This window comes from Mchenga conophoros, linkage group LG23 (genome assembly GCF_057382185.1).
Source record: "Mchenga conophoros isolate Kocher_MC1m ecotype Shallow Benthic linkage group LG23, M_conophoros_male_GT1.1, whole genome shotgun sequence".
In the NCBI taxonomy this organism is placed as follows: domain Eukaryota; kingdom Metazoa; phylum Chordata; class Actinopteri; order Cichliformes; family Cichlidae; genus Mchenga; species Mchenga conophoros.
This window is the reverse complement of record NC_140547.1, coordinates 33,874,903-33,890,047: the sequence shown is the minus strand read 5'-3', so window position 1 is coordinate 33,890,047 and position 15,145 is coordinate 33,874,903. Positions and strand designations below refer to the sequence as shown.

General features: G+C 41.3%; 2 protein-coding genes across 3 annotated transcripts in view; one reads left to right on the top strand and one right to left on the bottom strand.

Annotated features, from left to right (window-relative positions):
• Positions 1–9,744, top strand: part of LOC146547701 (rho GTPase-activating protein 20-like) — a 31,822-nt gene extending 22,078 nt beyond the window's left edge. The window contains exons 12-16 of one of the 2 annotated variants that reach the window (XM_085264681.1): positions 756–868; positions 957–1,149; positions 1,898–2,012; positions 3,413–4,317; positions 6,907–9,744. In XM_085264681.1, coding sequence (XP_085120807.1) covers positions 756–868; positions 957–1,149; positions 1,898–2,012; positions 3,413–4,317; positions 6,907–7,689 — 2,109 coding nt within the window. In that variant the 3' untranslated portion in view covers positions 7,690–9,744. The remainder of the gene's footprint in view (positions 1–755; positions 869–956; positions 1,150–1,897; positions 2,013–3,412; positions 4,318–6,906) is intronic. The other variant, XM_085264682.1, reaches the window with a different exon arrangement.
• LOC146547700 (adrenodoxin-like) lies at positions 9,459–15,113 on the bottom strand. The gene is made up of 4 exons (XM_085264685.1): positions 14,401–15,113; positions 11,320–11,444; positions 11,079–11,208; positions 9,459–10,572 (listed from the first exon to the last, which is right to left on the bottom strand). The coding sequence occupies exons 1-4, from the start codon at positions 14,523–14,525 to the stop codon at positions 10,464–10,466; spliced, it is 489 nt and encodes a 162-aa protein (XP_085120811.1). The 5' UTR covers positions 14,526–15,113; the 3' UTR covers positions 9,459–10,463.
• Between the last annotated feature and the right edge of the window lie 32 nt (positions 15,114–15,145).

Genomic DNA, 15,145 nt, shown 5'->3' with positions numbered 1-15,145 from the left:
CCTTCGGCGCGCCACTGTGACGTAATCGGCCTTAAAATGAGGCCTTTAAGGCTGCAGACCCTGAATTGGGATACAGCCATGGAAAAGTTGCAGGACACCAACCCTCGAGGGTTTAGGGTGATACAGGTAGATATGTATCCACAAGATCAGAATAAAATGTCATTATGTTTTTTTGCATCAGGGTGTATTGCAATTTTCTTAAATTGCCCTTTTTTTATTGATTTTTTTTTTTTTTTTTAAGGGTTTTGAAACTGTTTGCTGTGAGTTTGTTGTGTGGTAAGCTCCTTCTAAGTATATTCAGAGTGCATGGTTTTGGCCCTTGGAGATCCAAGTTTGACACTTCAGATCACTCCTCTTTTTGATCTAAAATGACCCAATTATTCGGTTGAGAAACAGGTTGTCGTGGATTGGATGTATGATCTGTATGAACTCTTCAGAACTGTAATCAGAATGTGTGATTATGTAATGTTATAAAGGCTTGAGCTCGTTAGTGCCAAATAACAACAGTCAACTTAAGAGGCTTTATGTTATAAAGACCCCACAATAATAAAGAGAAAACCCCAACAATCACAGGACCCATATGAGCAAGCACTTGGCGACAGTGGGAAGGAAGATCTCCATCTTAACAGGAAGAAACTCCGGCACAACCAGGCTCAGGGAGGAGCAAAAGGGTTTCTTATGTGGAACAAAAAATTGTTCCTTTCACGATTGATATGTTCTTTCTTCTTTTACTGTTGGTGCATGCTTGTCTTTAGGATTTCCTGCGCAGCATCCCGGGCAGCTTGTTGAGCTGTGAGCTCCATGAAGACTGGATGGAGGTGCTGGAAGAAGAGGAGGAGGAGGAGGAGCAGGTGCAAGATGTACAGAGGTAACATACAACACGCTCTGTACTGCTTGAACATTAATCACAGGAGCTAAAACACATTTTACACAATCACTGTTTTGTCTCCCTGAAGGATGATTTGCCGGCTGCCCAAAGAGAACGCACTCCTGCTACGCTACCTGCTGGCTGTTCTTCACGGTATCCAAGGCAATGCCCAGGAGAACCAAATGACTACTTTTAATCTGTCAGTGTGCATTGCTCCCAGCATGCTCTGGCCACCTGGAGTGCCGTGTAGCCCTGAGGTGGAGGGAGAAGGAACCAAGAAGGTGAGTGTGGAAGATCAACAGCATCACATCAGAATTTTTGTTAGCAAAGTTTTGCTAAATGAATGCAATTGTGCCATACTGAGTCTCTCCTCAAGGCCCTGTTCAAAAAAATTTCTCTAAGGTGAAATATCAATTTAACATCTTTGCAAATTGACCCAAACCTCAGACAGAGTTTGTCACTCCTATGATGACTTTGACTCGTAGGATCAGTGCAACATAATTAAATACATCAGTCTGGGCAGCTTCACAGTTCACTCACAAGGAAAACATTATTTTTACCTGCAGACAACAAAAACAGTGACAAAGAGCAGAGAAGTTGCCACTTCAGATCTGCTGGTCTGGGGGAAAATATCTTCCTAATGGAGACTAGGATAAATGAACCCACGTTCAAGTCTTTACTATGTTAGTTACAGAACGTATTAAGTTGATTAAACAGTCAACTGAAAGTTGTTTTTGTGTTAGTCAGAGCAGCATAACACTAAACACCTTCAAGGTTTTCTTACTGGAATGTCTGCTTCATAGAGGCTGAAAGCTCTCATTTCCAACCAGTTTGACTTCTTGTTTTTGGGACGGGAACGGAGCAAAGTCTGAGAAATGTTCCACATAGTATGAAGTTTTGTAACATCAAGTAGCTGCTCAGATAATTGGCTTACTGTAAATGCTTAAAGTGCTTTCACGCAGCCTTGAAGACTGGCATTCCGACCTATGTTACTACACTGGCTTAGTATCCACTTTTCTCTGCCTGTAGGTTTGTGAGTTGGTGAAGTTCATGATTGAACACTGTCAGGAGATTCTCAGAGAGGATCCCTCCTCCCTGTTCGGAGGGCCTCCACAGCGACTCAACAGTGAGGAGATGGGAACAGGTACCCAAACAAATGAGACAAATGTTTGCTCAAGGCTAAACTCTCACAAGTTGGAGAGCCTTTAATGAACTTTCTGTTATCTTTATGTCTAATTCATCACCCTGAATAATTGTGTTGCCACTGAATGCTTGAATGCTTGTTTAAAATGTCTACAGTCTTAATTGGTAAGAGTGCTATTATTTGACGGATAAAGTGTGTCTAATGGCATTTGAATTGATACATTTATGCATTGTATACTCATACAAGTTCCTCATGACATAGACATGGTATAAATATTTAAAGAAGGAGTGCCGAGCCCATTTGAGGGAGTGTAAACCAGGTTATTTTGATGTAGCTACAATTTACAGATGTCCACTAAATGAATCAGCTACAGACAATCATCAAGTTACTGCTAAGAGGGATGTGCTATGTTCAAAAGATTATAACCAATTGTGGCCACAAGATGACAGTATTTCAAAGGATAGATGCAAACATCCTGAGAACCGAGCAGAGTTCTGTTTGAGAAGAAAGGAGATAAACTGCTTTCACTTAGTACTTTTTAATTGAGGTCTATCTTTAGATTTCACTGGACAAGCACTAATTGCCTTGCTTGCCCAAAATAAATGCTACTTGATCAGGTAGACCAATATATTTATTCAAAGAAGAGTTACTTCATTACAAATGAGTCTGCTAATATAAACCTGAAATCTGTGTTTAAGAGCATACCTGTCAGCACACAGTGCTCTTGTGTTGGTTTTATTGCATGCCATGTGAGTCTACAGGTATTTATTAAAGTCAAAGAAAAGAAACAGACCCTAAAACCCTAAACAATGTATTGTAGCATTATCTAGCACTTTTAATCCGAATTCCATTAACAGCTGTATTTTAAAAGCTGTTTCGGTGTGTAATGTTATTTATTTTATGATCAAATACTAAAGATTTTTGTACAAAGTACATGGAAGTGCTTTGTGATGTTGCTAACCGTTGTGTGCACAGTGTTGAATAACAACATGAAGATGCTTTTGTGAGAGGCTCACAAAGGTTTTAAGTTAAGCTAGTAACGTTGTATCTTTGTGTCTTATATTCAGCAAATATTACTCTCCTCCCTCTGTAGCTCTCACGAACTTTTGTTCTGTTTTGAGAAGTATATTCCAGTTTCACTGAGGAGTGCAAGTACAGATTTGGTAAATTAAGGTGAATTAAGATAAAGGTGAACAAATGTCTTCACAGACAGTCAAGAACAAAGGACTTTGTGGTTTCTATAAAGGTCTCAGAAAACAAAAACATCACTGCATAGAGTATTTAACAATATTGTTTATGCTTCTTGTTTTCCACCCACCTACATACATCTCTTATAGTGTGTCCTCCTTCTCTTTTCTTCTTCTTATCCAATTATCCATAATTTTCCTGGGGATTATCAGAATCATGGATTTACCCTCTGACCGATTCATCCTATGACAGTCTCGAGAATGAGTTAGACAACAGCAGTGGTGGCTCACCAGGCCTTTGCAACAGAAGGTGCCTCCAGCCTAAACCCCTACAAGGCAGCTTGGACTCCATCCTCACATTCAGTGATTACGACCAGGATACTGCACCAGAACCAGGTCTCAATCCACTGGGAAGACACAGAAGACAGGAACTAGACCTCTCCAGCCCCAGGCAGGATGCAGCAACTGTGGACACCTCTTCCACCCTGGAGTCGCTGTCCCTAGAGGGTCGGAACATGCAGCGGCGGCGTTCAGAACCAGCTATAGCATATGTGGCCAAGTTTCGGCCATGCGCATCAGCCAGCACAGATGGTGTCACTGGTGAGGATGAAGACGGTGAGGAAGAGCTTTCCAAGGAGCCTAGCAACCACACAGTCACCAGAATGTACTCCAGAGTTCAAAATAGGAGGTATGGAGGTGAGTCTGGGTTGGAAGCCAGCTCCTCCAGCCTCTCATCCACCCCCACCTCCCCTGCACCAACCCGCTCCTCCCCTGATTCTCTAGACTCCCTAAGTGGTGACCAGACCTGGGCAACCAGAAGGGGCCTTTACCCAAAAAAGACGTATCTGCCATCCAACTCCTCCTCTGGATCTCTTTCCACCTCTGTCCCTTCTACACCCCTCACCATCAGCTCTGTACTGGCCTCCACTGAACATGCAGAGCAGGAGATTTGCCCCAAAAATTCCCCACCCAAAGAACCCGTCAGCTGGGGGACATTAATGGGCTGTAGGGGTCTCCACCCAAATTCATGGCTGAAGAAAGACCGGAGACTTTCACTCACCCAACAAGACAACTTGGAGAAGCAAGAAGAGGACAAGACTGCAGTAAGTGAAGCAGTGGTATGTGATGTTTTTATGTAAAACCGCAGTTTGGGTGTAAAATCATTCAAATCCACATTTTCATCCCATATCATATTCAAAACAAAACATTTAAATGCAGTCCCATTTAAATGTTGTGTTCAATCATATGCCTTTGTTTTGAATTGCTTTTGGTCAGTGACATTTGACCTCTTCCAGTGGATTACAGTTCCTTATCCTCTTCCAGTAGTTGACCAGGGAACCTTTGTGTTCAAGTCACACACCCTTCCTTTCCTACCAGAATTTCAAAATGAATTTATGCAATCAAAAAATGTGAAGAATCAACCCGTGTGATTTAATGTCCTAAAAATCTTTCTGGACATTAAACATAGTTTAACATAAGTGGGGGGGGGGGTTTTAAACATAGTTTGTTAAAGAGGTAGTGAATGAAGTTCCGGCTGTACTTTGTACCTTTAAATGTATCCAGGCAAATCATTAAGATCTCGCTCTCTCATTTGAAATGTGGCCTCTAATTAGGAATGTTTCTTGAGGGAAAAAGATCTAAAAACATCTACGCCCACTGTTTAACTGCTACCCCAGAAGGTATTGTGTAATGCACTGCAACAACACACCACCAGAGGGCAGTATCAACCAGATGCTGTTAGTGAGCTGTGAAACATGGCAATAGCAAGTATTTTGACTTTAGTTCTGCTGTGTGGACTGCTTGCCTGTAAAAAGTTGTGATTAAGGAAGGTAACACTTTAAAAAATGGATCCTCATTTCAAGTTTCATGTCTTTATCCTGTTTTCCTTCTCTTACCCCAACCGGTCACAGCGGATGGCCCCGCCCTTCCCTGAGCCTGGTTCTGCCGGAGGTTTCTTCCTGTTAAAAGGGAGTTTTTCCTTCCCACTGTCGCCAAAGTGCTTGCTCATAGGGGGTCATATGATTGTTGGGTTTTCTCTGTTGCATTATTATAGGGTCTACCTTACAATACAAAGCACCTTGAACCAACTGTTGTTGTGATTTGGTGCTGTATAAATAAAATTTAATTGAATGGAATTGAAGTTTCGATCCAGAGAACCAAAGCCAAGTATATGCTTACCATTAGCAGCACTAGCACTAGCAGTTTAGTTATTTGTTCTGACAACCCTACAGTAGGAGTGTCAAACAATTAGGCACTTTTCCATTGTGGAGGACAAAAGGTTTAAACTTGTCCAGGCCTTAAACCTCACGTGTGTTCTCCCTAATAAATGCATAAAAATAAGGCTTTTATGAAAACACTGAATACAAAATTGCTTTCTTGAAAATGTAGAGTTCTGTACTGAATGTTATATAAAATAAACTATATGCAAAGTGTCTTTGAATGGCAGAGATGCAGAAATGTCTGCATGTAGCACAGAGCCATGGCACATCACAAGCAAGCACAAGCAGAAATCTTGGACTTATAATTTATGAACATTCATACTACACAAAGTCATTAAGCAATAAACAATTAAATGACAGAAAAGTTTCTGTTTTTCACCTTCTACTATAGAAACGTCTGGGTTTTTTTTATGACTACAGTTAAAAAAATAACAAGACAAAAAAAACTGGACAGTCTGGGCGATCAGCTAAGAGAACCTTTTCTGTAATTTTACACATTTAATTCTTACAATTTAAGTCCAAATAGTTATGCTGACAGGTCTTCCTTTCTGACAGCAGCTTTCTCTTTATGATGCAGAAAAACAGTTAAATATGTGACTTCTTTACACTGACAGAAAGCAGCGTTTCAGTTGTCCGGCCCACTTAAGATCAAAGCGGGCTGTATGTGGCCCACCATGTAAACGTCTCACACCACTGACCTACAGGCAACCATTCACTTTGTCCAAAACCTTTTTGGGGGAGCTGTTTTGTGTGACAGGTGGCAGCTTAATACAAAAATGAAGTGCTGTGTTACACTGGTGACATGAATGAGACAAACTAGTGTTTCTGGTGCCAGATAGCTGGAACATTTATTTGGATAACACCTCACCTAGCCTAGACTTTATCCTCTGCTGAACTTTATCCGAACACCACTGACACCCCTGATGTGTGGACCACTTTTGAATTGTGGTTAAAGGCTATAAAACTCCACACAGCTTGATGTTCCTGTGACTAAAGTTTAACGTGCACCCTTCAAACCTGAGACCGCTGGAGCGGTTAATTTTCAGTAAACCAATATGAATTATTACTCTGGATGAATGGATACTGCTTGTGTCCTTTTCAAGTTATTGCAGTGACTGTTGTGGGTTTTTCTTTCTATAATGGAAAGTTACCAACAGTTTTGTCCACGTCAAGGTTTGCCATAATTCAGTTCAATTTTATTTATATCCCTGTTGTATTGCATTATTACGAGTATTGATAATATTAGAAACTTTTTTGGACCGTTTGACCTAAAGCTGACCAAGTAACAGATGGAAGCAATATTCCCTCAGAAACTTGCCTGAACCAGCTCCCCTTACTGTATAAAGACTGTAAGATGGAGTTAGAAGAGCCTGAATGATGAATAGATGAACCTTAGAGGTTAGATTCTCTGGACTACATTAGCTCTCAAAGCTCAAGAACTAAAACTTCCAACAGTTGTTTATGTGATCTACCTTTGTCTCCACCCAGGGAGGGCCTTCTGATAAGTCGCTCACACCTGGGAAACCAGAAAAAGGAAAAGCAGGTGAGAAAGGAGCTGCAAACCTGATCTCAGGCAGCCAAACCAAACCCAGAACATCCTGTAGACCTCCCAAAGATGCAGGTGGAGCAGGAGGGAGCCATGTGAAGGGAAAAGCAGGGCTCCTCAAGCAGGACTCCTCCAGTCCCCCTTCACACTATCACTCTACAGGAAACCTCCAGTTCCCTAAATCTGCCTGGTTCCATTCCCCAGAGGCCCCAATAACTTTAAGACAGAAAAATCCCAGGAGTGATACCAGCGCCCAGAAGTGTGCTGTGCAAAGTGATGTGACTGAACAGAAGCAGCCATTGCCGTCTGTGTTTTACAAGCACGGGGGGCCATCACTGTCCCTATTCAAGCGACCCAAGTCTCAATCCACAGAGCAGGACCACAACGCCCGGCTATATCAGCGCCGCGGCTCCGAACCAGGACGTCAAGTTGTGGACCGAGCCGCCACCTTCACCCGGGAAAGGTTGCCCAGTGACCCGGGGTTGAAAGTGTCCGGGGTGGATTCACAAGGAGGCACATCAGAGGCCCGTTACTGCCTCTCCCCCTGTGCCACCAAAGCAGTGCGGGACTACTTCTCCTCTCACCCCCAAAGCAATCCCCAGAGCAGCCACCAGGTGGCGCTTGCCCTGGTGGAAAGCCGCAGGGAGTGGGTGAAGAGATGCAGCGATCCCACAGCAGAGCCAGACTTTGACCAGCTCCTGTTTGCTGAAGAATCCTACGTTTGATGAGTTGGTGAAAACAAACTGAAGTACAGCATCGCTCCAACAAGTGGAACAAACAGAGCATTTCAGTTTCAGCACAGTGGTCGTATCATAACCTTAAAATGAACTCCGTCATCACACACTAAGGCTTTGGTGTCACTGGGAGCATTTTGCTATCTGGAACACCACATGAAATGTAATCTGTTGGCTAAGGTGGACATGGAGCAAAAAGTAAAAGTGTGTTTGAGTTTTTGCTTAGTGCTTAATGCCAATAAAGTAAAGTGAATCTCCCCCTAACCCTTTGCTTAAATGTCCTAAAGGCTGGGTTTACACATGCAAAAAGTGTTCTAATGTATAACCAATAAGCTCAAATAACATTCATTCTGATCAAAGCAGAAAAATTTGTCTTGATTTTTTTTTATTTTTTCCAATGTACATCAGGCCAAAGTTAAAACCTGCCAATCTAAAACACACCTGGCATTGCCTTCTTCATAATGAACAAAGACTCACTCAGAGAAATGCCTTCTGGTTAACTGCAGCTCAGAAAAACTGTGTTGTTTTGGTTCAAGTCCCACCCAAGCAGCCTAAACAGATTATGGGCAACATGCAGTATTTGGTATCACATGTTACTTCAACCACAGTTTTGCAGAAAGCAGGTGGTACAATCATGTTTATTGAAATTAATAGTCATATTATAAATAGTGTAAATGCAGCCTGGGTACACACTGTGACTTTGCCTCTACGTTTTAATAGTCTGGTTCTGAACTACAGCTCAGTCTGTGTGTTGATCGGTAGTTTGGCTTCAGCGCAGTTGTTTACAATACTCAGAAGTATCGTAAATGTGTAGGTAGACTAGTTTGTGACATGTTGGAAAGGTATAAAAGCATGACATCATTCAGTATATTTAAACAAACCGTACGTGTATATCCTGTATATGTGAAGAATGCTCCCCAGAAATCAAGCATTGCTCGGGATCATGTCGACTGTTAGCAGCTTAACTATTTTCCAGCGTTAATGCTTTTTAGTGAACAGATGTAGTGTTTGGATAAATATTAACATGGAGACGTTTCTGATTACAGTCAGCTGAGCAGTTCATTTAAGATAAGATAAGATAACCTTTATTAGTCCCACACGTGGGAAATTTGTTTTGTCACAGCAGGAAGTGGACAGTGCAAAAGTTATGACGCAAAAATTAGAATACAATAAGAATAAATACAGTACACAGCTGTACAGAATAGAATAAAATATTCTGTAGAATAGAATAAAAATATACAATAAGATAAAAATAGAATACGAATGCTATATACAACTGAGTAAAAATACGATGCCAGAAAAGATTATTGCACTTAGTGTTATTGCATATGTGTGGATGTGTGTGTTTGTTCATGTGTGCATTTGTAATGCTTCTTGGCATTAACACTCACATCAGCCTGCTGTGATACTGACGACTGCAGCAGCAACATTTAGAGCTTCTTGTTTTGTTTTTGTTGCCAACAATGCTGTTCACATAAGCCTGTACTGATTGAAATTAATCATGTTTTATGAGCTTTACATCTTATGCAGCTTAAAACACCGAAACAGGCCACAGGACTGTTGCTTCCTAATATTGTCTACTGCCTCCTTGTTATATATGTACATGTATTTATACGCTGTCACTATATTTTTGCATATGCAAATAAAATGAGCTGAAATTTAATTTGGGGAGATTTCATGGGAATGGATCCCTTTGTCCTTTTTTCTTTGTACAAACAGCACATTTAACGTGACATTAAAGAACCAACAGTTCAGCACGCTGTTAGAAAGAGGAAGTTTTATTATTTTTCTTTCATTGTTTAACGCAGATGGTTGTGTGTACACAAACAAGATGAAATTGTTAAGGTTACATGAAGAATCTGATCAAAAATAAACATTTTTCAGGGGACAGCAGAAGAAATCTGTAAGGTGTTGAACTTCTTGTTGTTCAATACATGAACATTTCAGTGAGGCGTACCACCTTTTCCTTCAGCCTTGTTGAGTCGACATTTATGGAAGTCCAAAAATACCAAAATCAAAAAGTTCCGAAAAAAAAAAAAAAAAGAATTCCAGTAAATGCAACAAAACTATTAAAGTGTTTAGAAAAACTGACAAAATTGGCATAATTTTTTTTTTTTTTTTTAAATACCTGACACTTTGAACTGAAATCAGTCAAAGTGTGATATGGGAGGTTTATGATTCTACATGATTTTACATACCAAGTCACATTTCTTTTGGCAGTTTGGGTCCTCCGCCAACATGACTAACTGTTCATGTGAGGAAGTGTGTACATTTCCAGAAGGTCCAGCTCTGTGCTGAGATATAAACGTGAGCTCACATTGTAAATTTAGTCACAATTAGGAAGTTGGGCAGGAAGAAAAGGTACAACAAGTAAGTAACGTTTTTATTATTTTTTTTCCCCAGGCAGTGATTCAAATAAACAGAACAGACAGCAGTTTATATCTCATAAATATTTTGATTCCACACTAAGGGCTGCAGGTTTCTCCTGTAAGCCGAGCATTACAGCCTTGTTAGTCTAAAAAATCTTGCGTACTGCAGGTTTACATTCTATAAAAAAATTAATTTGAAAGTCAAAGTTGCATACTTGAGCTTCCTGGTTTTTGAGAGCTCACTTTAGTAGGCTATGACTTTATTATTAAAAGAAAGTGGGAAAGAGTTCTATGGCAGCCCACAGCAGTACTGACAGATTCCACCTACCATCGTCTCTGTGCGCATGTGTTGTACCCTCACTTTCTACACTCATGTTCTCAGCCACATGTTTCCTGTTAAGATGATCCATCTTTGGTCTGTCGGATGTCGGCTACACTCTCTGGAACCCTGGCTACCATTCCCTCCAGAGACTTCGTCAAGCAGATCTGGCAACCCAGACGAGATCTGCAAAGGGGAGGGGAGATGAGAAGCATGTTAAATTCAAGTCTGATGAAGGATGCTTCTCATTTTTAGACAGCCATGAATGTGCCATTTGCTTTGAAACTGAAAGCTGCTTTAACAACAGTGTCCAACATTGTTTGCAAATAAAGCTGATATCCCAAGTGAAAGAAAGCTCTCATGTTTAGTCCTTTGTCTCTCAATGATTAACTGATCAGCCCTGACAAATCCACCAGAACTGATTCTTCTGCATCAGCCAGGCTGTAGGACTACTGTGATAAAAGCTTCAGCCTCTAATCATTTATCCAATCACTTGCCTTCAATTAACACAAAAAGAAAGAATGAATCACACAAAAGCTGACATAGCCAAGATCCACGTTCTCCAAACACTATTTAAAACATGGCCTTGCAGTTATATAAGCAGAGTGTCGATAAACTATCACATCAATTAAAATCAGTGTAATGACAGTTTAGCACAGTGGCCTTGTGAGTGTTCACGTGTGCTTCCTTACGTGTCAGTCAGGCCGTAGGCCAAGTCTAGCATGTCCATTTCCTCGTCTGTGATGGGCCCCAGCTTCTTATACATCTCCTCATCAAAGATCAGATGGCATGTGGAGCACGCCAGTGTTCCCTCGCACGCTCCTACAACACACACACACCTTTAGAACTCCACACAATGGATGAGAAGTAGCTCACGCACATACATGCAGCTCTCTGATAAGTCCAGGCCTGTGAAACTCGCTCTGTGCGTACCAAAACCATCAAAGTCGAGGTCTTCATTGATGACAACGTCTAGCAGAGAATCTCCAGGCAATCCCTTCACTGTGATCTTCTCCCCGTCTCGGTTGATGAAGTTGACCGTCACCTTGTTGTCCGATCTGAGACAAAAAAAACCATGACCTTAGTTTGATTGACAGGAACACTGGAACCCAACTGTTGGACTGATAAACTTACAGGTTTTACGTATTTTACGTACGTTATCCAGTTTCCCCTACATAGCACTGCACAGTCCAACTGCCAGAGGTCACTGCCCTCTGGTGGCCACTACTGATAGTTACATTCAAGTCAAAAGATGCCTCAGTGCCCTAAAGAGAACATCTACTGTTCCTTATTTTCTGTCATATACTGTTACTGTGGTGGAGACTCATGACCAACAGCTACAGATAATGAGATCCCTAAAATTTCATCTCATGTACACTGCATCATACAAGCTCCGCCCACCTGCATCCTAAAGAATAAGAGTAAAGAAACACACACAAAGAGATCATGAACTTGTTTAACCATCCATCCTTCTCTGGTTATCATTTTCAGGGTTGCGGGGTCTATCCCATGATATCCAATATTTAACTACATTTACAGCATAAGGCCACAATGAAGGAACAGCAGGGACCTAAAAATAACACGTACAAATGAATTTTCCTGTCTATCACTCTAAGAGAAAACTACAGCACAAACTTTGCCAAGTCCCAAGTTTTAGTCTAAAAACTGATACCGGATGCCAACACTGAGGTCAACCTATTATGCTAATTTCTAAACTTATAATTTCATTATTCGATAATGAGTAAATACTCATCATTTACATTATACTGGTCCATAGTGAAGCTCATTAAGTCATCCTGAAATAAGCTTGTCTAGCTCTCTTTAACCACCTTTCTTCTGCATGGTGGGGGGTATATGTGTGCTGTGCACTGAAGACTTGTGTGCATGAAATCAGCACTTTTATTCTCTGCTATTTACAATCAATTCCATTTTATTTATATATCACCAAAACACAGTAACAGTTTCCTCAAGGTTATATAGTAAAGACCCTAAAATAATACAGAAAACCCCAACAATCAGACGACCCCCTATGAGCAAGCAGTTGGTGACAGTAGGAAGTAGGAGGCTGAGGGAGGGCGGCCATCTGCTGCAACCAATCTAATTACAGTTCTGTGTAGAAGTCTTAAGCTACCCTCCATGTTTATTTTATTTTGCTTCCAAGGAGCCAGACTTGTCATTTTCACAGCAGTTCTTCAGATTTTCTGAAGGTCTTTCAAAGTTTGCTTTGGCTGCTCTCTCACTCATTTTCAGTCCAGACCTTGTAACTGACACAGGACCTGATAGATGGACCTTCATCCATCTACTGTCCAATGAAGCCTCATCACAAAAGCTCTCAGTGTAAATGTGGCTGTCACAAAGAAGCCGTTCTTAAGGAAGAGACAGGGAGAAAAGACTGGGGTACTTCAAGTTACACAAGAACCTGAGTGAAAAATCAATAAATCAGTACACCCATTTCTCATATTCCTACAATTTTTTTAAATGACAGATAGCTTAATGCTTTTATTTTGTTGCAATTAAATTCCCAACATCATACCAATTTCTCCCTTCATGCTTCTCTTCGGGAAGTGAAGTGTGGGTTAATTTAGGTTAAGATCTGGTTAAAGTCCTCTCTTAATAAAGGACTTCTCCAGATTAGCTCTCTGTAAACTGGCAAACAATAACTTTTTGTAGACTTCTGCTCGTTCTGCAAATTCCATTCAGGCTTTCAGATTTTTACAGCTGATGAGTGCAAATTGCAGTATGACCTCTCGCTGTTCTCCAAGCCTTATTGTTGCCATCCTTGGACAAGCCAATCCATGTAATACATGTAGCTCAGTGCAAGAGGTTTCATTCCTTTTCAGGATGTTCTGTACTGACATAGTGGCTGTGCCCAGTGTGTCTGAAAATCCTGTGATGGACTTTCCTGCTTTTAAATGGCCCTGCTGTTTTGACACTTTTGAGGATGGATGGATATGGCACAAATATATAAAATGCAATCGATCGCTTTACTTTCTAAAATTTCCCATTTATAAGTCCTTTATGGTCTGAGATTTCAAGGAAAGTGCATGTCAGGTTACGATGTAGTTTCAGAGGGGTTTGGGGTAATGACGTACCTACAACATAGATTTAACGCACAAGCCCCCTATAATCCGCTTTAAAAACAAAACCTTGTTCATGCTCTTTCCTGAAAGGGCCCTGCACTGCACGACCTCTCAGGACAAACACACTCGCACTTGGCATCAATCACGTTAAACTGGTTAGTTAAGGGAGGGCGACGTGAGGACACAAGGACAGTGTCAGTCAGTTTAAGGCAAGCCTGGAGAAAAACAAAAACAAACCTTCAACCTAAGCACAAGGTCAACAGTCATGGTGCGCTCCAACAGGGTGGCTGGCACTGGGAAGCCCAGCTGTGGTAAGAGCCTTGTACCTGAGTGGGAAGATGGCTCACTTTCACCTTGGGGACACGTGAGGCTTCAGCCTGCTCCTAAGAACATCAGCTGCACACGTGTGGTGTTCTTAATCACTTTGACTTCAAGCACCACTTTTTCTAGGAACTAATATTAAGACTCATCTTGCCTCATCAACCCAATTACACACTCACATATATTTTACTACACATTTCGCCCCTCAGTATTTCAACACATATTGGAATATTGGCACATTTAAGTTGCAAATTAGTTCTCCTGAGACCTAAAAGCACGTAGACTTTCCTCTCCTTTGCTTTCTCCCCGCTTGTCCATTTAAACTGACTTAAAGTAAATGGCCCACCGCTAGGCTGGAATTTAAGTGTTTCTGCTTTGTCGTTTTGAAAAACAACATGAGCCTAGTTTCAAATGTTTTGAAACAGCACGACACAAAACACCCTGCTCTGTGAAAGGGACATTCTTTTCTACATGATTTTGCATGCCAGGAATGCGCTGGAAAGAAGAGCCCGAATAAATTGCACATTTTTTGACTGGAGTTTGGCGTGCGGCTCAATCCATCACCAGGTTAGGGAGTCCTGTTAATAGTAGGTGTTTTAGTAAAATAACCTACCTGAGAGGCTGAGTGCCGATGGAAAAACTCCTTTGTTTCGTAGGCCAGGTTACTGCCGACGCCTTCCTCGAATATTCACGTAGACTATTCTGAACCAGCCGTCTTAACGTTGTTACCAAAGCCATTTGAAGCACAAAAATGAAGCTGGAAAAATAGCGGAGAGGATTTACGAGCTGCGAATGGCAGACACCTGTCGAGCGCGTAACTTCTCAGCAGAGACCTAAAGAAGTTTGACTGAACCGATCGAGCAGGCTAGTGGGGCTAGCTTGTTTTAGCTGCAAAAAGTCACTCTGTCACTGTCATTGCATAACGTGAAACATATGGCAACTGCTTGTTGTCTAAGACCCCAAATCAATCACCTGACAACGCAGTGGAGCACCAATGATACTCCACAACAAAACACAAAGTTGACAGATAACTATCAACACCGCCCAGGGTTATGCAGTCAAATCGCAAACATGACTCTCTGTGTGTAGTTCCTGACAAACAAAGATCAATCAGGCGCAGTACAACTTCCTGCCATGTCGTCAAAATAAAAGTTTTAGCTACTAACATATTGTGTCCATCTATGGATAATAATTTGATACCCACAGTTTAAAATAAAATAAGACCGTTATCCTAGTGGGAGTTAATAAAAAAACAAACGTCTTGGCTTCCCTTCATGATTAGAAATGTATTATTTTGCTTTTAGTTTGAAAGTCATTGGCGCTAACTTGATTCCGGTAAGAACAAACGTCCCCGTGCC